This window comes from Aphelocoma coerulescens, chromosome 18, assembly GCF_041296385.1.
Source record: "Aphelocoma coerulescens isolate FSJ_1873_10779 chromosome 18, UR_Acoe_1.0, whole genome shotgun sequence".
In the NCBI taxonomy this organism is placed as follows: Eukaryota; Metazoa; Chordata; class Aves; order Passeriformes; family Corvidae; genus Aphelocoma; species Aphelocoma coerulescens.
This window is the reverse complement of record NC_091031.1, coordinates 8,498,226-8,522,676: the sequence shown is the minus strand read 5'-3', so window position 1 is coordinate 8,522,676 and position 24,451 is coordinate 8,498,226. Positions and strand designations below refer to the sequence as shown.

At 57.2% G+C, this 24,451-nt stretch overlaps 1 protein-coding gene across 1 annotated transcript; it reads right to left on the bottom strand.

Annotated features, from left to right (window-relative positions):
- Positions 1 to 12,001: 12,001 nt before the first annotated feature.
- Positions 12,002 to 12,628, bottom strand: LOC138120278 (GTP-binding protein Rhes-like). Its single transcript, XM_069032801.1, has one exon. It carries the CDS (start codon positions 12,626 to 12,628, stop codon positions 12,002 to 12,004), a length of 627 nt encoding a protein of 208 aa, XP_068888902.1.
- Positions 12,629 to 24,451: the final 11,823 nt, after the last annotated feature.

The following is a 24,451-nucleotide window of genomic DNA, read 5'->3' as shown; positions in this document are numbered from 1 at the left end:
GAGGGGTTGGGGAGGGGGGGAGTTGGGTGGGTTTTGTTTTTTGGGGGGGCTTTTTTTTTTTTTTTTTTTTGCCTTTCCTTTTGAATTAAAGATGTCTGTAACTCTGAGATTAAAAAGAAAACCAACAATTGTGGCTTTTAATGTTTATTCTCCTCATAGAATGTGATTGTTAAAAGAACATGCACCGAAAGTTGCTTTCAAGAGTACGAAGATTCTTTGAAACTTAATAAATTGCAGTTTTTTCTTGGCTGTTGAAATAATGTGTATTTTTCTTTTATGCAGGGGATACTAAATATCTATATATATATTGTTAAATCTGTGAAGGTATTTCAAGGAAGAAGTTTAATTTTGAATGAGAATGCAGTGTACAGCCAGACAAACCCCTCCCGTGCGTGTGCTCACCCCTCTGCTCTCTGCTGGTGACACTCATGAGCTTTTCCATCAACGCTTTGCACGTCTCATCCAAGAGCAGCAGTTCCCATTTTTTGTGTTCCAGTTCTGTTCTTCTCATTTATCCATGTCTTTAGTACCACAGTAGGTGAGTTTGTAACCCCCTCCAGCCAGGCTGGGGGCTCCCCTGGCTCCACCCCAGTTTCTGGGCCTGGATGTCTCTATAAAGTGCCAGTTCCACTGATGTTTTTGGAGGTGAGCAAATAACCCCTAAAAAGGGGGAGAAACAGCGAAATATTTTCATGTTTGGCCTTGCAGGGTTTGAGTTTAGGAAGATGTTAACCACCTGAAGGTTCTCTTACCCAAAGATGCCAACCTGAGGCACAGGAGATGCAGGGCTGAGGGTTCATGGCGAGACCCCAGCCTTGCTCCATTCCCTGGCTGAGCACGACTGGGTGTTCTCCTCCTGCCTCCCCCAAACCAGTCCCTGACCCCTCACTGGCACTGGGGCCACTGGTGCTGGGTGTGACGCTCAGCAGGACTGGCCCCGGGTCTCAGGGGTCTGAGTTTGTCCAGTGGAGCTCATTCCCCCAATCCTTTTGGGAAGGAAAACACTGCCATGAGCAGCTGGATTATCGAGAGTGTTCCCAGCCCTGAGCCACCACCCGCGCTCTCACTGGGATTGTCCATGAGCCACAATTCCAGAAGAAAGACCCAGTGGGGCAGGGGGGGTCTGAGTTGTGTTGGCAGATATGATACAGTTTAAAATACTCAAATCCAGCTTTGGGATAACTTCTGTTGTGGAAACAGCAAAAATCCCCAGTCTGAAGCCTGTTCTGCCAATTTTATTGATCTGGCCCCAAAGTCACACAGCTGGTTTTTACTGGAAGCTGCCTCCCCTCCCACCTCCTGTATATTTTTCTCTTCCAAGAGTTTGTCATGGAACTTAAAAGAGAGTTGCCTTTTCCTTCTGTGATTCTTTCTTTGGTTTGTGTTTTGTTGGGCATTTTGTCCTTGGCAAGGAGGGCTTTCAATTTTGGTGTCTCTGGGTTTTGTTGCCAAGACATTGAGGCTCCTTATTGGGGTCAGGTGTTTTATTCTTCCATGAGGTTGGCAGCAATGACTTTTTGTAAATCAGATCCACTCTTAAAATTTAGAAAACCTCCCCCAATATATTAAAGGAAATTTCAGCTTTTGGCCAAAACCAATCTTTTAGCATTTTTGTAGCTCTTTATTTTTTTCAGTGTCATTCTTCTGCTTCGATGCTATCCAGTATTTCTTAAATTGTAAAGAAAACTCCTGATGATCAGGATTCACCCTCTGGCTGCAGAATCTTTACAAGAAAACATTTTTAACACTTTGTGGTTTTCTGTATATTGCGTTTGCTGTACCCTCCATGGCACCTTCACTGCATGGCTCCCTGTCTTTAGGCCAAGAGAATTTCTCTTTCCCAAGTGGTCTGAAATTGTCAAATTTCTTAGTTCTTTGTCTAGTTTGTGGGTGGCACTGGCAGAGCAGATGTTTTGCTATTCTCCGAGAAATATATTATTGTTCTTGCTAACTCAATATATTGATTGTGTATGTGAAGGAGCTTTTTGATTAAAAACAAAAAAAAATTGTATATGGCTATCTGTATGTGTTAAGAATTACTGGAGTTGGAAGAGTCTGGAAATGGAATTGGAAAACCCTTTAGGATTTGGGTTGTGGGCAGCTACAGCGTGGAGCTCTCCTGTGCCAGCGGACCCGAGGTGAGCTGAGCATCCCCTGATGTTGCACCCGAGCTGCTGCTCTGAATGTACAACCCCGCGTCCCGCCGAGCCGCTCCCGCGCGGGGAGCGCTGCAGAACGGGATACGGAGCTCCAGGAACTCTCGGTGCCACCCGCACGGATGCCTGGCGTGCCCTGCCCGGGGGGAATCGCGGCTCCGGCAGGGCTGGAAGTGGCTCCAGCGGGATCAGGAGGTCCCTGCGGGTCCCGGGACCGTCTCACCCACGTCCTTGTGTCGCCTCGGAGGCGGCAGCGCACCCGTGAAACCTTAACAGCGGGGCGGCCGGCCGTGCTGCGCCCTCACCTCCCCTCCTTCCCGGGCCGCCTCTGCCAGGAACACCCTCCGTGTGCCCTGGAATTCGGGAGAGGCCCCCCCAGCACTCACCCCACCGTAGCTTTCCCAGGGAGGACGGACTCACGCCCATGTTCTAGTGGGCTCCAGGTGTCTACACCCGATCGCTCAGGTTACTCTGCCAGCTCCACCCGCAGCGCCGGCCGGCCCTGCACGGACAGTCCCGCGGTGACCACTGTCCCCACCGGCCCTGCTGTCCCAGGAGGATGTTCCACTGACATGGAGATGACACTTTCTGTCCTGTGTGTGCCCCCCGTGTTTGTTTTTTACTGTCCGATGCATTGCAGATGAGTCGCTTGTAAATTTTACTCTGATGAAAACGTGGTCCCGGTGCAGTCATGATTTCAGGGTTATTAAAATGTTGTAAAACACGAAGAGCTGGGACGTTGCTTTGCTTTCAATAAATGTGGTTGTTGGTAAAGGGGGTTGGCCTTGACCTGCCTGTGGGGCTGCTGACTGCTAGGAGAGGTGTGTGTGTCCCCCATCTGTCTGTCCCGAGTCAACACTTCATGATTTTAAATGTTCATTCTGTTCAAGGGATGGTCTTGATAATATTCACAACTGTGGCAGATTCCTCCTTAATTTTTCTGTTGTTCCACCTCCTGGATCCTTCGCTCACTTCTTAATTTGTCTGAAGTTATTCCTCGTTTATACTGCAGGCTGCAGGCTTGTGTGACTGATGGTGTTGGAAAGCACCAGATTCTCTTTCCATTTCTGCAGTAGGCCTCCTTGTTTGGGTTGCAAAATTCAGGCTTTACAATTACATTTTACTCACAGGAGTACCTCACTGGACTGGGAAAAACTCACATTTTTTTCATCATTTTGTACAATTTCAAGCAGGACCCACTTTTTCTGCCTTTTCCTGTCACTTGTCTCTCTCCTTCCCATCTCTTCCTCCCTACAGATGACAGGGAACTTCTGATGAAGGCAGAGGAGGTGATTTTTCTGCAGGTAAAGAATGGCAGCTTCTGCATTTGTGAAGTCTGTAAACTGCCTAATTAGAACTGTAATCCCAGTGGGACATTGAGCAGAAGCATAAAACACCTGAAAGACATAGCAGGGGATGCACATCAGTCCCCACAGCTAAGCAGCCCTTCCCTCTTTGCTGGGATAACCACAAATTCCCGAAGGAAAAGGTTGCAAATAGCTCTGATTACCCTGCGATGCCTTAATTGCTGAGTGTTTTCCCAAAAACTGCTGGGATGGTGTTTCCCAGCACACTTCCCCAGCTGCCTGAGCCTGCAGCATCGAAGGAGGAGGGTGGAGAGCCCAGGGACAGGGCTGGAAGGAATTGCACAGGGATCTGTGTGATTTGTAGGGGAGTCTCATTTCTGAAAGAGCTAAAAATGGCTCAAATAAAAAAAACAAAACAAACAAAAAAAAAAACCACAACAAACAAAACCCACAACAAAAACTTGGTTTCCCTGCTGGCTCAGTGATGCATTTCTCTACAGCATCACTGTGTAAATGTGAGCATGCAGTGAGGTGGTTCTGGAGCTGTGCCCAACTCAGTGTTGGACTCACATCCTTTATTTCCTGCTCATCAGCTTTCTCTGCTCTTGGTTTGGGAGTTACAGGTTCCACAGCAGCCTGGCTGGGAGCACAGCTGGGAGGAGTTTCAAACTCATTTCCCCAGGGTGCTTCAGCACCTTTCTTGGAAAAATCCTTTTTCTGAGGGCTTTTCAGAAACACAAGACATGAATTGGGCACTTGGGACCAGCAAAGGAACCCAGTGACTCCAGCCTAGGACAAGTCTTTGGACACCCCTTGGTGCTGCTTTTGAGCACAGACATTCAGAGACTCCAGCTGGGCTTGATGAAGAATAAAGCTTTAAAACTCCGTCAGCAGCACAAAACTATTTGTTTGTTATTTAGTGGAAGTTAAGCACAAAACACTAAACCCTCATAATATGAAATTTAAGACACAATGTCGGTAATTTCTGCCTCTGTCCTTAATTGGGGGGAACAGAAGGAAAAGCAAAGTATCAAAAAATAACAGGACCCAGTACAAAGGTGGGAGATTGTGTCATCTAGTACAGACATCTCACAGTAGAGACAATGATCTTTATGCCCTTACAGCTCAAACACTGATTTTTTGATCTCTTTTAGAGAATCCAGGTATTCTAGGACATTGGAACCCACTGCGGGCACCGTCTTTAGATGAGAAAGGGAAACTTTCTGAAGTGAGTTTAAAGGGAATTGGTTGAAGTCTCCTTTTCTACTTGAACCTTTAACAAAGTTAGGAGGCCAAATATCACACTTTTCAAAGGGGTTTATTCTTAGAGTTCTTGTCAATACAAGACATTTAAAGTGCAGCATTCCCTTGGCACAGCAAGAATCAATGTGCTCTTAAAAGTGCTCTGCTGGTTTCACTGTCAGTGGGACCACAGAGGGATCAGTTTTGTGTCCAACTGCTGTGGGACCTGAGAGCAGAAACACCAAATCAGAGGATTTATCAAGTCTTTTACCTTTTTTTTTTTCTTTTACATATTTATCACAGAAATCTCTGAAAGTTCATGGTCTGCAAAACAAGAAATGGTTACCAGCACCTTGGCATCTCCCTGTAGGTTACAAGACTGCAGCATAAGGGACATCGGGGTTTCTACAGCACAAACAACGCTGGATTCTGCTGCCCTGGGATTAATGCCAGAGCCAGAATGGGGATGATCAGCTCTGGAGTGAAAAGCTGGGAAGTCACTGCTCAGAGTGGAGATTCCTGTGGTTTTGGAGGCGTTGCCTGGCTCCTTTGGCCCCAGTCTGCCCTGCGAGGCTCAGGGGAGGCACTGCCCTTCCACGGCTCGAGGCACAACTTTGTGTCAGGGGAACAAACCCCACTTTTCCTCTCTTCCTCTGCAGCACCCCTGTTCTGTGAAGGCACGACCGTGAGCCTACGGGGTCACAGCTTTCCCGAGGGCTGCCTGCAGCCTCAGCTCCGAAGGATGCAGGGCACGAACTCAGGTGTTTACAGAGCAGCTGGGGCTCCTCACTGGAGCCTCTGGATTTTGAAAAGCCTTTGTATCCAGCAAAGCTCAGCACGCAGAGCTTTGAGCTGTCAATTAAAAGGCAAAGGACTGTAAATCCTCTTTGCAAACGCTTCGAGCCCTGCAGTGGGTGGTTCCCTGAGCTCCTGCAATCTGTTCTGTCCGGGGAAGAAATCTGCGGTGGCCCCGTGCCTGCAGCAGTGTGGGCTGGCGGTCACAGAGGTCAGCGGTCACCAGCGGCTGGTGGCCAGAGGGGTTGGTGGTCAGAGGGGCTGGTGTTTGCAGGGATCAGTCAGAGGGGCTGGTGTTTGCAGGGATCAGTGGTCACAGGGAACAGTGGCCACGGGGGTTGGCGGTCACAGGGGCCGGTGGTCGCAGGGGTCAGTGGTCAGAGGGGCCGGTGGTCACACGGATCGGTGTTGGCAAGGGATTGATGGTCTCATGGTCAGTGGTGGCAGGGGTCGTTGTTGAGAGGGGCCGGTGGTCAGAGGGGCCGGTGGTCAGACGGGTCAGTGGTCAGACGGGTCAGTGGTCACAGGGGTCAGTGGTCACAGGGGTCAGTGGTCACAGGGGTCACCGAGTCCCGCGCGCAGCCCCGTCCCCGGCTGCAATTCGCGGTGTCCCCACAGGGTGGTGCCAGGGAGCCGCTCCGAGCCCGGGGGTGCTCCTGTACCCAGCTCTGCTTGGACACAATTCCAGGCGGATTTTGTGTCCCGGGCTGGTGTCGGAGGAGTTCCGTGTGCTGGCGGCTGCTCTCCCGCAGGGCTGCAGAGCAGGGCGTGCTGGGGCCGCGCTGCACGGGGCTGGCTCCGTGGCTGAGCTGCAGGAGAGTGGGGCAAGCCGGGACCAGGGCCTGTGCGTGGACTCAGTCATGGAAATCACCAAGGCTGGAAAAGACCCCTAAGGCCATTGAGTCCAACCATTGACCCAGCACTGCCAAGCCCACCACTAACCCATGTCCCCAAGTGCCACAGCCACGCGTCTTTTAAATGCCCCCAGCGATGGTGACTCCACCACTGCCCTGGGCAGCTGTGCCAGGGCTGGACAAACCTTTTGGAGAAGAAATTTTCCCCAATATCCCATCTAAACCTCCCCTGGAGCAACTTGAGGCTGTTCCTTCTCATTCTGTCACTTGTTACCTGGGAGAAGAGGCCGATTCCCCCCGGCTCCAGCCTCCACTGCGGCATTTCTCAGCCTGAAGCCGGGTGGGAGCTGCATGCCCAGGGTGCAGCCCTGAGGATGCTCCCGCCGCCCTCCCCAGCGCGGGGAACTCGGCGACCTTCCAGGTCTTTTCCAACCTAAACATCCCCACGATTCTCCGAATCCCAGCCTGCCGGGAGAGCCCTAATGGGGCTCATGTGATGCGGTTTGCTCTCTCCAGAGCACTCAGCGTTTCCCCGGCGCTGCGCCTCGCTCGGCCAAAGCTCCTAAAGACAAACACCCTTAATTACCCCCTCAACGAGTAAGTGCCGCTTTTGGGCTCAAAACGTTGTTTTTTTTTTTTTTGCTCTCCCGCCGAGTGTCCTTGGCGTGGGTGTTCGTGCCGCGGCCGCGCATCAATCAGGGCCTGAGCAAACTGCAGCTGCAATTAGGGGCAGCCCGGGCGGCAGCTGCTCCCTGCCCGCGGCTGGCGCTGGTGCGGCTCCCGGCCGCCAGCCCGGGTCCCCCGATTGTTTGTGCACACAAATTAAGCGCGAGCATCTCGCGGCGGTCTGATGGGATGTGCTACATGATGTGGAACAGAACAGGGGGCATCACACGGAGCTCTTCTCCCGGGGTGAGCGTGGGGACAGCGCTGGCGTCGGCGCTGGAGGCGAGTCTGGAGCGGAGCGGAGCAGCTGGGGGAAGGGGAAGAAGAGTTACGATGGGAAGATGTTCCAAGGTCTTTCTGGTGTTTTGAGAATGGGAGGAGCAGCCCTCGGATCTGAGAGTTCGCTGCGATGTTTTTTGTAGAGAAAACAGCACCAGAGACCTCAGCACCAGCCAGAGCAGAGCTGGGAGCCGGGTGTGTCCCGGCCCAGCCCTCACTGCTTTCCGTGGGGCTGGGATTTCCAGAGCATCCCTGTGCAGGGAGAACAACACCCACGGTCACCCCGCAGAGGCAGAGCTTTTGTCCCACTGCACCTTTGTCCCCCTGCAGGACATTTCCCATCCCAGGTACCAGGCCCCCCTCTCTACACATGGACGTGACAACAGCCCACCCACGGAAAAGCAGCTCCAACTTCAACCTCAGCTGATCACCGAGAGCCCAGGCAGAGAAACCCCTCCAGCCCCAGAGGTGGCATCGGAACAGCAGCCACTGCTCCCTGGGCTGCCGTGCCAGGACAGCCAGGCAGTGCCCGTGTGTGGCTCACTGGAGAGAGGTTTTCCCTGGATCCTGTGCCCCTGGACATTGCAGCAGCCCCCAGCAGCCCTGACTGCCCCAGGCCATACCCATGGAGTGCTCCCCTCCACACGCTGGATCTCCTGTGTGCCAGAGGCCTCGAGCAGCTGCTCTGGAGGCCGCCAGAGCTCCTCCACCTACTGCTCCACCCCGACCCACAGGAGCTGTAAGTGCCCAGGGCTACAGATAATTCCTCTGCACAACCGAGTGCTTCAGGGCAAGGCTGAGCCAGGGGGAGTCTGGGGGATGTTTGAATGGATCCTGCTCTGCCCAGGCTTTCCTGAAACCCCAGCTGCCCTCTCCTCCTGGCAGGGCGAGCAGAAGGGCAAATGGTGCTCCTCTCTTAGGCCTGTGGCTGTGTGATGTCTGCAGGGACCGCTGTAGCAGCCGTGAGCACAGGGCTCAGCTGCCCCTCCATGCCCTGGCCTGGGCTGCACTGTGCTGGGTTCTGTACCTGTGCTCTGTGTCTGGGCAGGAAAAGCCACTTCACCTGTTGCCATTTGTTGAAAGAAAAGGAGCTGCAGGTGCTCAGCCCTCCAGCACAGCCCTGGACACACACACAGAGGCACAGCTGGCTCCAGACCCCAGAGGGGCTTGACCCTCCCTGATCTGCCCTTTCCTTCTAAAGCTGAGGCTGAGCACAGGTCACACACAGACCCCTCAGGCCAGGAGACATCAGACCTGCCTATTTTTAACCCCACTCAGCAGACTCTTGCCCAGCTCTGGCCAAGAGAAGCACTGCTGGAGGCCCAGCACAGCGATGGGCACAGGCAGAGGCTGGGACAGGGCTCACACTCGCTGTGCCTGGCACAGATCCTCCGGGACAGGCCCCGGGCACTGCTTTGGGTGCATTGAGACATTGGAGCTGCTCTCCAACCCCCCTGCAGCCCAGCACGGTGGCATCCTGCGGCTCTTGTCCTGCCACAGCCCCTGCACGGCCAACCCCAGCCCCACACCACGGCCCTGCACGGCCAGAGCTGCCTGACCCCAAGGTCCGAGCGAGGTGACCGCAACCCCAGCAGAGCCGCCCCTGCCACAGCGTTTCATGGGAGCGACACAACCCCCCCAAATCCACAATGCCCAGAGAGGGCTGTGCAGGTGGGGGCTGAAGGGCTGGGGAGCGCTGCACCCCATTCCCACAGCATCCCTGCCCTGCATCCTTACACCCCCGTCCACTGCACCCCATTCCCACAGCATCCCTGCCCTGCATCCTTACACCCCCGTCCACTGCACCCCATTCCCACAGCATCCCTGCCTGCATCCTTACACCCCCATCCACTGCACCCCATTCCCACAGCATCCCTGCCTGCATCCTTACACCCCTGTCCTCTGCACCCCATTCCCACAGCATCCCTGCCTGCATCCTTACACCCCTGTCCTCTGCACCCCATTCCCACAGCATCCCTGCCCTGCATCCTTACACCCCTGTCCTCTGCACCCCATTCCCACAGCATCCCTGCCCTGCATCCTTACACCCCTGTCCTCTGCACCCCATTCCCACAGCATCCCTGCCCTGCATCCTTACACCCCTGTCCTCTGCACCCCATTCCCACAGCATCCCTGCCCTGCATCCTTACACCACCCCCGCCCGCTGCCCCGAGCTCCTGTCCCGCCTGGCCGGGGGAAGCGGGGCTGGGGGCGGCCCCGGGGGGGCCGGGAGGGGGCGGGAGGGGCTGTACAAGGCTGGCGGGCATTGGGCGAGGGGCAATTGGTGCTGGAGAGCTCCGCCAATGGCTCCGTTCTTTGCTGGAGCCCGGCGCTGCCGGGGCAGGAGGTGAGCCCGGGGAGAGGTTCCAGGACCTGTGTCCGAAGCTCCCGCACCTCCCGCATCTCCTGCATCTCCCTCTGCAGCTCCTGCGCCTCCAGCATCTCGGTCTCTGCATCTGCAGCATCTCGGTCAGCATCTCATCCACAGAGCAGTGGCTGCTGTACCCCGCAGGTCTTGGGCTGGGGCTGGCTGGGAGTTGGGGTCCTGGAGCCCCCGAGGGTTCCTGCTCTGCCCAGGGAAGGCCGAGATGGGACACAGGGGAGCCTCTCCCCGGGGAAACTCGTGGGGCTCTGCCAGCCTGAGCCTGGGGAGGCCGCTGGGACCCCTCAGCAGGGGCTGTTTCCAGGCCCTACCAGGGGTCTCACAGGAGGGGGCTGGCAGCCAGCCTTGCCCATCCCAGCTTCCTCCTTTTACCCTGCACAGGGATTTCCTTCTGCTTTTAGCACAAGGCTGTGAACCAAAGGGCCTGGTGCTCCTCATCCTGCATCACCCAAACCGAACACAAACCCTCCCTGGACGGTGTGGGGCTCCTGCAGGGCCAGCTGGTCAGTGAGAGGTGGGGTCATGGAGGCACTGCATGGCTGGGGCCACCCTGGCCAGGGCTGAGTGTGCCAGGGCTGGCAGGGACAGCCAGCCTGGTGGGCACATCCCTGTGGCTGCACCCATCACACCCAGCCCCGCTGCTGCCCAAAGTGAGCTGTTCATATTCCATTCCCTGCAGGCAGGAGGGAAGGAAAAGCCATTTCACCTGTTTTCTTCCCTTTTTCCCCAGCCAGGGCTCCATCCTGAGCAGCTCTGTGTGTCCTTGAGGCGCTGGCAAGGGACAGCCACACGCCCTGGCAGAGCATCACGGTGGCAGCACGAGGTACATGGCTGTGAGATGAAGGTGAGGGCAACCTGAGCCACCACAGCAGGTCCTGGTGGCACCTGCCTGTCCCCTCTGCTGCCTGTCCCCCCCTCCACTGCCTATCCCCAGCCTTATCCCACACCAGACTCCAGGAGGAGGATTTTGCCTGCCTGGAGGTCGCTGTCGTGGCTCCAGTGCCCACGGGAGAGGTGGCATCAGGGTGCTCCAGCAAGTGATGCCCACGGCAAGGCTGAGCTCTCCCTGCTGGCACCTGCTCCTCTGGGAAGGGGCTGGAACCCCCAGGTGCCTCCCCAGCAGATCAGGGACCCCACCATGCTGTAGGGCTGGGCTTCTGAAAGCTGCAGACCCCAAACTGCCCATCTCCCTTGGGTCTGGATCTGGGGGGTGACTCTTTAATCCATCAGGCTTTAATATCTCTTTGTGTGTGTGTGTGTGTGTGTGTGGGCTGCTGAGAAGGTTAAGTGCTCATTACAGCCAGGATGGGCTGTGTGAGGGGAGAGTAAATCAGTGCAGGGCACGCTCAGCACAGCAAACACAGCCCTTCTGTGCCTCCCCCCGTGCCGTTTATTATCCCCTTTTAACATGTTTGTGTTTTTATTTCAGTGGATCAGCTGTCTTTTAATGGCTGCTTGTTACTTCCTGCACTCAGAGGTGAGAGGGTGTTTTATTGTTGGTCTCTGCTGCTTGGTAAAAACTCCGGTGTGGTTAAATTATTAGAAAAATCATAACTCTGAATGTCCTGACACTGCCAGGGGAGGCTGGAGAGCTGGGGAGGCTCCCCCAGTGCCAGGACATTCCACATAAGGCTGGAGCACGGCAGAGGGAAAGCAAAATGCAGTGATGAGAGCATAAAACACTGGTGTCAGTCACTGCAGCACCTGAAATGCAGGAGAAAGAAACCGAGACATTTTCCAGCTCCACTTTGCAACAGTTTATTTATTGGGAATGCTTAAAAAAAAAACAAACAAAAAGGGAATAGAGAAAACCAGACTGATGCACAGACCACCCTACCACATGCTCTACACCAGGTCAAACTCAGGACTACTCAGACACTGGATGTGCCGTGGGTGCCGGAGCTGCGCCAGGAGGTTGTGGGTGCTGGGGAAGAGGTGACACCGGACCCGAATGTGCCCCAGGGCAGTGGCACTGGCAGGGTGCCCACATCTGCCAGAGCCCTGGCGTTTGTCCCCCGTGCCCGTGCCTGCCAGCCCCCACACAGCGCCCTGACTGACCCACGGCTGTTCCCCAGGTAAGCCTCCTACTTTTTTGGGAATTCCCCCTCTCCCCACACCCTTCCAGCAACCAGCATCCCTTCCAGCTCCCTCCTCCTTGTCACCTCCAACCCTCTCTGCGCCCGTGGGCTGGGTGGGGAAGAGGAGGGAAGGGCTGGGAGGCAGCAGGGGTAGTTTTGGCCGAGGCAGCGCCTCTCCCCACCCAGCCCACCTGAGTTTCCAGCCGGTGCCGGTGCCTTCCCTGGGGCCCGGGCGGCCGGCTCAGCACACGGAGCAGCTGTTGGTCTTGTTCATGGGCGGCCTGAGCGCCTGCTCCTTGGGCAGCGTCTCCCTCCTCTTGCAGAGCGCGGGGCTGAGCCTGCTGGGCAGGTTCACCTGCTGCAGCAGCTCCCTGAACACCTCCAGGACGTTCTCGTTGTCCTTGGCCGACGTCTCCACGAAGCGGCTGTTCCAGTCCAGCTCCACCAGCGACAGCGCGTCCTCCACCGGCACCCGCCGCTCGCCGCCGCTCTCCGCCTTGTTGCCCACCACCACGATGGGAGGGAACTTGTCCTCCTTCACCTCCAGGATCTCCTCCCGCAGGCTCTTGACGCTCTCGAAGGACTCGGCGTCATCCACGGCGTAGACCAGGGCGAAGGCGTCGCTGTTCTGGATCGAGAGCTTCCTCATGGCCGGGAAGGAGTAGCTGCCGCTGGTGTCCAGGATTTCCACCTTGACCGTGGCCCCACACACCTCGTACTCCTTGCTGTGCAGCTCCTCCACCGTGCGCCGGTGCTTGGGCTCGAAGGTGTCCATCAGGAAGCGGCGGATGAGCGATGTCTTGCCCACGCCGGCGGCTCCCAGGAAGACCAACCGGACGTGGTTCTTCTCCTTCACCACCAGGGACATGGCTGGCACAGAGGGGACAGGATGCTCCGCAGCTGGTGCTCACCCCACAGGTGTCCCTGGGTGGCTGCAGCCCCGGTGTGTCCGTCTGTCCGTCCTCCCTTCACTGACTCAGCGCAGCCAGGGAATGTTGATGCCACTGCTCCGCAAACTTCTCCCTCCTGCTTTGCCGCGGACTCTACAATCCCCAAGTCCAGCTCATTTTTTTTATCCTGGTCCCTCTCTGCCATGTGGCACCAAGCTGTCCAATCTCCGTGGGTTGTGGGTGCTGGAGGAGGGAGGGCAGGGAGGGAGGAGAGCGGGGTGCTCCGGGCCAATCCGCAGAGTTCAGCACTGGAAAGCCACTCCAGCCCTGGAGCGCAGCAGCGCTGCGTCGCTGCCGGTAGCGCGGGGAGCCGGCGGCACCGGGGCTGCCCAGCACCGCCAGCTCCTCACGGATTACCGGGAGCTGCTTGGCGTGGGCTCTCTGGCAGCGGGGACCCTCAGTGGCGATCCCCACCCATGGGGTGGCTCGTGGCCAGCGGCTGGACAGCGGCACCCGCGGCGTTCCCTGCGCATACCCGGGGCTGGGGACTCGCTTGCAGACGGGGTTGCTGCGAATGTGCCCAAGCCTTCAGTGAAGCGATGAAATACTTGGCTGGAGGGGGAGAATAAGCTCTCCTGTCTGTCATAATCTCCTCATTCAGCTGCCAGTTATCCGGTGATTCTTGTGAAATATTTAACCAGAGGGGGAAATAAAATCTCCATGCAGACGATGCACGGCGCTCTCCGGAGCAGATGCCGGGAGCCTTGGGGAGGAACCGGCTGTGACCCAGGAGTGAGGTTGCTCTAGAGGTGCAGGCTGCCCTGTCCAGGTGTGTTTGCTCAGCACCCACCTTCCATGCCATGCTGGAGCTGTCTCAGAAGCTGATTTATGCAAGTGCAAATACAAAGGGAACTTGCTCAGAAGTTCAAATAAGTTTCTATCCTAAATTTGTGGATCTGTGTTTTTTGGAGCTTTAATGCAGTTGGTTTTCTTTCCATAGCCAAGGACCACTTCCAGCATTAGTTCTGGATGAATTTGTTCTGTTGATTCCAAAACCCTTTTCACTGGAATTATTCCTGCCTTTTAATTCTCCAGTTATTGTTACATTTATGTTAGGAGCTTTCCCAGCTAATCTCGTTATCAGGAGAGCCAAGAGATTATATCAGGACGAGCAGAGTCCTGTCCTGGTGTCAGCCTGCCCTGGGAGAAGGGAAAGGCTGGGTCTACAGCAGGACTGACAGTGGGATTGGTGTCCAGTGGCCCCCAGCATCACCTGGTGATGCACCTTCACTCACCAGCATGAAGCTCTTCCTGGGGACACTTCCTGAGCCATGAGGAGATCCCAAAGGCAATGCCAAGGACTGAGCTGTGGGAGCTGGGAGGAGCTGGGGATGCAGAAGATTTGATGGCAGAGCTGTAGGACCTTGACAGGCTGAAAACCAGGAGAAGGGGGGGATGAGCAGAGGGCGCATGAAGGAAGCAGTGACGGGGTTTTGGTGCCTGGTGTGACATCGGCACCAGTGGAGATGAGGAACTGAAGAGAGCGAGGCAGCAGGGCAGGACAAGTAATCTCCAGCCAGCCTTTGGAAGATGTTTAAAGCCAGCCCCCTATTTTTTTAGTGGGAAAGAATTTGGTTCATTCTTCTTTGTGTTTGGTTTTCAAGAAATGAAAAGGTTTTCCCACAGTCCCTCCCAGCTGCTACAGCAAGACTCTGCAGGCTCTCAGGATGTGCTGGGGGACTGTGATGCCCCTGCTGCTGCTCGTTTTCCCAGCATTTCGTTCCAAAGGGCCTCAAAACATGGATCTGTTCAACCTCACATCACCCAGCATCTCTCTCACAGGTGCAGAAGTGATGCCCAGGGTGAAGGAGGAACCCATGGCAGGAGGGAATGGGAACCCCAGGCTCCAAGCACCCCATCCTGGATCTAAACCATCCCCTTTATTGCTGGCACCCAGGGAAGGAGCCAGCATGGACCTGCTGGCAAATGCCAAGCAGCAATGCCATCCCAAAGCTCTGCTTGGGAAGGGGATCCTGGTGCTGTGGGAGCCAGGACTGGGTCACATCACGACCGCTGTCCTCGGTCTGGGTCATTTCTGCAGAGGTGGAAGTGTCCTGCCTGGTGTGGGCAGGGTGAAGGGGCAGCCTGGGCTGGGAGACAAAGGGCTGTGGCACTGTGGGCACACACACACATCACACACATCACACACATCACACACATCACACACATCACACACATCACACACAGCCAGGCTCTGCATCCCCAATGATTTTTCACATCACTTGTCTCCCCTCGGTTCTCACATCTGTGCTGCTATGGTTACCGAGAGCCTGAAAGGTTTTAAATCTCCCTCAGAGCAATGGAGGATTTCAGGGTAATCTTGTTAGGAGATGAGCAATGAATATTTCCAAAGGCCTTTTGCATGGATAGCTCGTTCCCTAGGAGCTTATGGCCCCTGACAGCGGGGAAAGCAAAGCACAGGGGGACTGAGCAGGGAAGGGAAGAGATGGGAGGATGAACACAGTGACTTCATTTCCACTGCAGCCCTTTGTACTCAGAGTAATATCCCTAAATTCTGAATTTTTCAAGGCTGGCCAGCTTGAGTCAGGTATTATAAAAAAAAATTACTTCAGTCTGTGTTTCCCTCAGGGAAAGACTCACAAGGCCTTTATGGGCACTTGGAGATGGGGACAGTGGTGGATGAGCCCTACAGAAAAGCCCTGCATCCCATGAACTGAGCATCCATCTGCAGGGACCCACTGGGGTGGTGAGTAGAGCTGAGATGGTTCGTGGGAGTGACCAGGATCCTGTGGGATTTCATAATCCAGGTGGAGTTTGGATCCTGCACCCACAGGAACTGGAGCATGACAGGGGCAAAGCGTCTGCCAGTGCTGAACCAGAGCGTGGCCTGGGCTGTCCCCACAGGAGAGGGGACCGTGACGCCCCAGGGACAGAGGGAATGAGGGAGGGAGGGAGGCAGCGACCTGCCTGCAAGGGAGCAGGGAGGGAAAAGAGCCCTGAGCAGGGCAGGGAGGAGGGCAGGCAGTGGGAGAAGGATGAAGGGACAACAGCAGTGTTGGGCAGCAGCTGGGATGGAGCAGGAGCGAGTTATGGGGAGGGTTTGGGGCTGGGATGGAGCAGGAGCGAGTTGTGGGGAGGGTTTGGGGCTGGGATGGAGCAGGAGCGAGTTGTGGGGAGGGTTTAGGGCTGGGATGGAGCAGGAGTGAGTTGTGGGGAGGGTTTGGGGCTGGGATGGAGCAGGAGCGAGTTGTGGGGAGGGTTTGGGGCTGGGATGGAGCAGGAGCGAGTTGTGGGGAGGGTTTGGGGCTGGGATGGAGCAGGAGCGAGTTGTGGGGAGGGTTTGGGGCTGGGATGGAGCAGGAGCGAGTTGTGGGGAGGGTTTAGGGCAGGTGGAGTCACACACCCAACGTTCACAGGCCGATCTGGAGCCAGGGGTGCTTGGAGATGTTTGTGGTCTGCAGAGCCAACAGCCGTGGAGCAGTGGGGCACCCCGGGGAGGTGAGGGGTGGTCCTCAGGGTCCCAGGCAGTGTAGGGCTCAGGCAGAGCCATCAGCCAAGCCTGGAATGCTGCATGGTCGCTGCCTGAGCGAAGCCCCCACGGGCTGGGCAGCCTTTGGCAGTCAAGAGAGGGCAATTTGGGTCAAAATGCTGGAAAATGATGTGTGGGCTGCTGCTTCCACCATGTGCTGCTGGGGGAGAGCTGGTGCAGGGACAGGGAGCACAGGGGCAAGGGCAGAGGAGGGGGCTGGAGCCCTGCTCCTGGGAAAAGCCAACAGCACTCAGTACAGGAGAAACCCTGGGATCTGCTCCCCTCACAGGGCTGTTTGCAGCTGGGCGTGTGGGACTCTGTGGTGCCTCTTCTGCCTCTGAACCAGCCCACAGAGCTCCACTGCTGGAGGGGTGTGAGTGAAGCTCCCCTTAGAAACATCCTGATGTCCTGACAAGGTTTGCAACGTCTTTTACAAACATTCATTTTTATTTTGCTTTTAAGCTTATGTTTGGTGCCTGAAAGTGGTTGAGTGAGGGGGAAGCCAAAAGAACACAGGACCCCTTCCCACTGACCAAGTGCTCTCCAGCTCTGCTGCTGCTCCCAGATGGGAGAAGGACAATTTGCACCTTCAGGAACAGCCTGTGCTGTGCCTGGATGTGCTTTGGGGAGCTCCTGTCCCAGTGCTCGGCTGCCACGGCTCCAAGGGAACGGCAGCTCCGATGTTCTCAGCTCTGGAGCTGCTGGTGCTGGGCACTGCTCCAGTCCTGGACACGGCGCCCCAGATCAGCACCGCTGGTCACACGTGGGGTGACAGAGCCCTGGGCCTGGCCCACTGCTCACAGGCAGCGAAGCATCGCTGTGGATGGGTGGTGGTGAGCAGTCTGCAGCACCATGGGGCGTTCCCGGGAGCCCGAGCCAGCTTCTGGGAGCTGCTGCAGCGCTGACCCCTGCGATGGGCACCCAGTGCCTCAGCACCCTGTGCCTTTGCACCCCACCACAGCACACAGGGGCAGGGAGCACAGCCTGGGTGGTGATTCCACCCCACACCACCCGCTCGTGCCCCTGCCTCTGTTTCTGCCCATGGATGAATTCATGGGGGACACGAGGCCGGCTGCGTTTCCAGCTGGGTTTCCCAGTGTCCCCAGCCGAGAAGGAAGTGGGCAGCCATGAGGAGCCCCAGCGAGTCCATCTGCACTGCCGGGTGTCCCCAGCTGCCGGCCCTCACCTCGGGCCGTGGCCGGGCAACAGCCTCGTGGGGTGGATCGTCGCTTCTGCCACCTGGAATGAGCCCTGGATGGGACACCAGGTGAAAACAGGAGAGGGGAGGAGAAGCTGCTGCCTGCTGTGGGCAGAGCAAAGGGCCAGCCTGGGCTGTGTGAGACAGAGGAAGCGACAGGGTCAGCGAGGCAGGTCCTCCCCCCGGCGTGGGGACAAGCTGCACCCGAGAGGGTTAAACCTGCCTCTCCCGGAGATTAAATCCAAATGGCCTTTGATGTAGCGACAGGTGAGAGGAGAAATCCGAACCCTACATCTCCAACCCCCACTCCGGAGGGGGCCGCAGGATGCATAGATGGATCAGCCATACGTGGTGCTGCTGTCTGGAACAGCCTGGCGCCGCACGGATCCTGTTCCCGGCCCCTGGGGCCACCGCGGGGCACCTGCCGCTCCGAGGGGGGACAGCCCCGCTTGGGGGGAGCCTGGGGGTCACAAAAACTCCTGCCTGGTGACCCCCAGTGCCAGCCGGGCCCAGAGGCAGGAGCTGGTTGTGAGAGGGGAGCGCTGAGGTTTGCCCATAGCCCCGGTGGGTGCCGGGGGGCAGGGAGGAGAGGGGGGCTGGGTTTGGGATCCTCCAGTGCCACTGAAGGAGGTATGGGAGGAGATCCCTGCTGGCATCACTGATCACTTCAAGGGAACTTAAGTGGCACGTCCTGCTGATCCAGCTCACAGCCAGGCTCGTGGGAGCCGATGTCACCTGTGCCACCACAGGAAAGCTCAGCCCCGGGGTCACAGCTGTGGCACCCACTTTTAGGCATAGGGGCACTGGGAGCTGGCCCTGGCATGGGTGCTCTCCCCTCCTGCAGATGACCTCTTCCATGCCAAGGAGGCCACCTGGGGTTTGAAACCCCTCCCTGACCCCAGGCCCGTGTCCTGTCACAGCCCCTGTTCCCCCCGGGGAGGGCAGGGAGCCACGGACAACCTGTACTGAACCACCTCGGGTAACAAAATCCACTCTCCTGGTAAACAAATACCTCGCCGAGGACTAAAGGGATTTAGTGTAGCTGTTCTCGGGCTCAGAGGAGTTTCTATAACATCTCTTATCTTGCTCTGGCAGGATTATTGGCTGGAGCAAAGAGCTCACTTCTCTTCATGGCTTTTCCTTGGGTGACATGGGGTGACACGGCAGAGCTCTCAGGTCACCAGGAGATGAAATGTGTGATGCCGAGGTCTCCTGCAGCCCTGAGGTGCCGAGGGGGAGCAGAGCCCCAGCCCACCCCATTCTGCAGCAGGCAGGTCCCAGTGTGGCTGCAGTGGTCCCAGTGCCTGGCTCTGCCCAGCTTTGCCCACTGCAGTGGGAGGGAAGATCAGAGCTGGCACGTGCCTTAACCTCTCCAGACACAAAATAAGGCTAAATATTAGTGCTGATCTGCTTGGAGGGCTGGTAAAGCCAGTAAAGACTGGTGGGGTGTTAGCAGGTACAGGGGCAGACAGTTTTAGCCAATTCTCTGCACGCTGCTCCGAGCAGGACTGAGCCTCCATGTGGGATCAAACCCTAAATCTCCTCCATGTGGGATTGAACCCTGAGCCTCCTCCACGTGGGATTGAATCTCCTCCATGTGGGATTGAACCCTGAGCCTCCTCCTCATGAGGTTTCAGCCCAGGGCAGTGGTGCACAGGCTGGGGACGAGCAGGATTGCTGTGCCCATCCCTCCATTCACCCTTGGCCACTGAGTTTAAATCAGTGCAGGCAGAGACAGGAGGCTCTGGGCTGTCTGGCTGATGCTACTGCAGGCATGAAAACCCCAAATCAAGCTGTCCTGGCTTCAGAGGGGAGCCAGGAGCAGACAGAGGAACAGGGATGCTGACAGATCAGTGGGGCTGAATGTGAAAGGGGGATGCAAAGAAATGGTACAAAGTCTAATAGTGCTCACCAGGGCAGGATTGCAGGGTGCATTTGGCTGTGCATCTCTGGGTGACTGTCACTAGTCCTAAAGGCAAGGGATTTCCAGGAGAAAAATGGCAAATTAGGTAAGAACAACCCTGAAATACACCATAGGGTCCTGCTCTTGTCCAGGAAACTTAAATGTGAAAAGAGGAGCTACTCCAAAGCTTGGAGAAAGCCTGGTACCCTCGGGGGATGGCTGCAGGGATTTGGGGAGCCAGGAGTGGGTATGTGGCTTCTCATGGCAGTTGTGGAAGAAGAAGGGATCTTCAGCAGATCCATGGCATTAACACAGGGTGCAACAGGGTCTGGTGCTGGCAGGAGATGCCCAAGATCCCAGATTTGGAGACAGGAGCACAGAAGGGAGTCTTCACCCATCCAAGGTGCTCCTGCAGCCTGGACTGAGCCAGGATCCCTCCCTGCCAGGCTGTCACCGAGGCTGTCAAGGGACACTGCTCCCATCACCACAGCTCAGCTCAGCTCCCACAGCCGGGCTGTGCTCCCACCCGGAGCAGCGCTGGCAGCCAAGCCTCCCCTGCCCCGTGTCCTGCTGGGAGCAGTGCTCCATGCCATGCAAAGCCAGGCAGACGAGATGCTCTCACCCTGAAAAGAAGCTGCTTTATTTTTTCCTTTCCACAGTGTATGAAAATGTCATTTTGTAAATATCCCCCAGTGCTCTGCCTGTCACTGCCCACGGGGGCCCTTCCCCGCTCTCTGCATGGCCTTGACTCCCTGGGCTTTCATGCCACAATTCCCAACTCTTTCCCCAGTGACTTCTTGTCCTTAAATATCCGAATAAACTTCACATGATGGGGCAGAAGTGACCTCAGTGCTGTCCTGGATCTGAGCTGATTATTGCCCTAGACGCTTTTATGGTCAAACTGCTCCTTCCTTTTCAGGGCGGGAGCAAAGGACGGATCTAGCCAAAAGCAAGGTTCAAATAAAATGAGGTTTGCATCCATTCTCAGGGGAGTTTGGTGTTCCCTAAGAGTGCCCCAGGCCCCACAGCGTGGGCTGCATGACCTGCGAGCCGGGGGACGGGCCAGCAGCTCCTGGAGCTGTGGAGTCTCAGCATTTTGGTCTGGCTGCCCCCAAAACCTCTCCTCTCTTGGGTTCGGAGGAGGAAACCTCTGCCCACCCCCACTCGCCGATGCCACTGTCACCCTAAGAGCTCCTGACAGCCCCACTCGGGCAGCGCCGTCGCGGCTCCACAGCCTCTGCCGGGGGCTCCGGCGCAGCCGCCGCCTGTCAGGACATCGCATGTTCGTGACAGATTTCCTGTCAGGGAGGATCAGCAGCAGCCAGCCCTGGCCGTGCCCAGGGCCACCACCCTGCTGAGCCCCTGCACGCCTGGCTCCGAGCTGGCTCACGACTTCTGGCGTCCCCACGGCTCTTGAGCTTTTGGTTTCCCCAGGTTTTTGCTTGGAAGGAATCCGAGTGGTGTTGGTGAGCCATGAGCGGCACCTTGCCCTGGCTGCCTGTGGTTGGAGTCTGCTGTGGTGGGGCTCTCCCTGCGCCAAAGGATGAGCTGTGCTGTGTCTCAGCTTTGCAGGACACTCCAGTCACGTCTAGACCTGCTCCAGTCCCCTCCTGGGATGGGTAACTGAGCAAGGGTGTCCTTCTGTGAGCAGAGACGTTGTCCCCAGCAGGACAGGCTGCCAGCTGAGCCAGGAGGAGTGACCCCAGAGCCACAGAACCATGGAATCATAGAACCATGGGGTCACAGAACGGGTTGGGTTGGTAAGAACCTCACAGATCATCTCGTTTCAACCTCCTGCCCTGGCCACCCACCAGATCAGGGTGTTCAGGTGATGTTCTGGGACTAAAAAATGAAGAACCCAAAGTCACATTTGCAGGGATTGGAGGGCAGGGGACATTGCCAACCTGGGGACATTACAGGAAAGAGGGGCTCAGTGCCCCCTCCCTGCAGGGCTGGAGGGAATGGCTGAGCTGTGGTGGCTCCTGGCATCAGAGCTGTTCCCAAGTGCCTGAGCACAGCTCTGTGGCTCTTCCCTGGCTCTGAAGATGGGCAATGATGTTCACTTCCATCAGCTTTCTCCAGCACTGGGGTGAAGCAGAGAGGAGCTGGCAGGGGGTGAGCTCCCTGTGCAGCTGCTTTATGCTCAAATTCGGGTCTCATTTCTGTCAAGGCCAGCGTGGCTCCAGTGGCACCACGAGGGGAGGGGATGCTGCTCTATCACCGGGACCTGGATACCTCTTCCCATGTCCCAAGCTGGGCCGTGGGTCAGCCAGGCCCTCCCAAGCCCCCTGCCTGCATTTTCCTTGTGCAGTGATCCGTGTGGGTGCTGCTGTGCTCCCCTCCTCTCCCCTCCTGCAGCGCTGGGAACAATCGGCTCTATTTACCCGGCGCTGATGGATGTGGCTCCTTGTGCTGCTGCTGGCCAAGTTCCTTCTGGTCTCACAGCAGGGATGTGGGAAGGGAAAAGTCCCAGCCTTCAATCCCCAGCTCCAGTTCCTCACCTCCATCCCTCTGTTGGAGCGCTGCAGGCTGGGCTGGGAGCTGCTAAAAACCTCTGCAGGACCTGCTGCAAGGGCGGAGAGCTGAGATTTGTTTTCACAAGGTAAACTGAGGCAAGGAGGGTGAAGCACTGCTGTGTCCCCCCCTCGTGGAGCAGCTTGTCTGAAGGTGAACATCAAAGTGCAAAGCTGCAAAATGCCAACTGTCCCCTGGGCTGCAGCGGACAGATGTCCCCAAGGGCTGCCAGCTTGGGCTGGACCTCACTGCCCCCCAACAGCGGCCCCCACTGCCCCTCAGTGCTCCCCACTGCCCCCCAACCCTCCTCAGTGCCTGGACCTGGTGGGGGCAGTGGGGGTGACCTGCTGGACCAGCTCTGTACTGGTCCCCTGGTCCGATCCGCACTCAGCAGCGGCACCTCTGGGAAACCTGCTCCAGCTTGGGGAGGATCAGAGAGGCAAATTCCAGGAGTAACCTCTGAGTAACCTGGTCTGTGGAAGGCGTCCCTGTCCTTGGCAGAGGGTTGGAACTAGGTGAGCTTTGAGGTTCCTTCCCACCCAAACCAGCCTGTGATTCCAGAAACAAGGGCTGTGGTGGGGGCTCTGGGGGTGGGCTCACACTGGTGAAGCACTTTCCTGGTACAGATGGGGAGAAGGAACCCCATGAGCACAACAAATACAGCTACAACAGGCAGAAACCCGCAGGATTTCATTTCCCAGGGCTGACTCTGCCATTCCAGCCTGCCCACTGCACGGAGAGGAGCAACCCAGTTCCCTCCAGTATCATCCTATTTCCCAGGGCGATGTGCTGTGAGTCACTGGAGGCCGGGATGTGGGCAGGCAGCATCCCGGGATGTAGAGGTGGGCAGGGCAGCATCCCGGGATGTAGAGGTGGGCAGGGCAGCATCCCGCCGCACTTGCCGGGTCTGACGCCGAGCTGTGACAGCTCGAGCCTTGCTTTTGGATTCGGGAGCACCTTCCAGTGACCGAGGCTGTGTCAGGAGAGCTCACAGCAGGTCCCCACCACCACGGCCACCTCCACGGGCAGCCCGGCACCTGCAGAGTCACCGTGAGGGACTGGCTCAGCCCAGCCCAGCCCAGCTCAGCTCACGCTTGTTTGTTAGAGAAGAATCACCCAGACTGAGCCGTTCCTTCAAGGATGCTGCTGTTTGTCACTCTGTCACATCCGTGCGGCGCTGAGGCAGCGCCGTGAAGCGTAAATGACACGTTCTGGCAGCTGACATCTCCAGGAAGGGCTTAGCATGAAGACAAACCAAGCCTACGGTGAGCTCATGCTCCCGAGCTGCCACCCCCCGGTGCCCAGGACGCTCGCGATGCCCGAACAGGAGCAAACAAAGGCGAGGCTTTGTCCTGGATCCGTGTGACAGCGCCAGCGGTGCGGGGAGACCTGACACAGCCAGATGTGCTTGGCAGTCCTTTGGCTCACAAATTGGACTTGCTGCCGCCGTGTCACGCTCCAGATGGCCCAGAATGTTCCGGGAAGGGGGGCATGGGTGTGGGGTGAGCCTCAGACAAGGGCTGGCACCTGCTCCTGCCTCCAGCACTGGGATGAAGAGGTGTTTGGGGGCTGTGCGCGGCTGTGAGCGAGGGGTGGTGTTTGCACACACTGGGGGTGTTTGTGCACGGGGTTTGCAAAATAAAACCGGCATGGCAAAGCCACGGGGCAGGACAGGACACCCTGCTGAGGCTGCAGGGATGTCCCCCAGCAAGCTTCCAGCCACTTCTCACTGCCGCCTGCTCCATGCTGCCTCGTTTAAAGCCCACTTCCCCATTTTCCCCTGTAAATGTGTTTTTATGCACAGGGCAGATACAGGAGCTCTGTAAAGCTCGTGCCTGAGACACGGCTGCTGTCCTGCCCCACCCAGCACAGGGAAGGCTGCAGGGCTGGGGGGAACGCTGTGCCCAGGGAGGGGTGCTGCTGACAGGAACTCACTGCCCCAGCCCCTGGGAGCCTGCACTTTAGAAGGCATTAAGTCCTTGCAAAACTCCTTATAAAGAGGGGCAGGAAAAGCACTCGCATTGCCGAGGGGTTAAATTTACCCCAATCAGTCCTGCTGCAGCCTGGCACTGCCCTCTGCCCTCATCTCAGAGCTGAAAACACTTTCTTTGGGAAGCACTTCCCGTGGAGCTGCAGACCACAGACAGCTGACATTTATGGCTTTGCCCCCTCCCTGAACCAGGAGACCAAAACCTGTGGGATGAAGGCAGCAGCTTCCCCCCTTGCTCTGCCTTCACTCGCTGGGTCTGCGCTCTGCAGGTCCTTGCCAGCAGATTTCCCTCAGCCCCTCCCAGGGATCACTGACCCAGCAGCACCTCCGGGCTGCCGTGAGAGCTCTCTGGTGCTGCCAGCACTGCAGGAGCCAGCAGCCCATGACGCCCCTGGCCTGACTCAGAGCCCCGAGGCCCTGCCTGCTCTGTCCCCATGCAGCCCTGCCCGCCCTGGGATGCCCACGTTCCCCTGGCCCTCCTGGGGGAGGTTGGTCTGGGTGTGCCAGATGTCACCCCTGGTCCCCATGGCCTTTCTCTTCATCCCCAGTGGCTCCTTGGTTTCTTATCGGGCAGTCCATCCTTGGGGGTGGGTTAGTGCTGCTATTGGGCAGGGCTGGAGGAGGGGGTGATGGTGTCTCCACTGAG

What these genes read in the sequence shown, in the direction of transcription:
- LOC138120278 (XM_069032801.1), bottom strand. Translation starts at nt 12,628, where the DNA reads ATGTCCCTGGTGGTGAAGGAGAAGAACCACGTCCGGTTGGTCTTCCTG.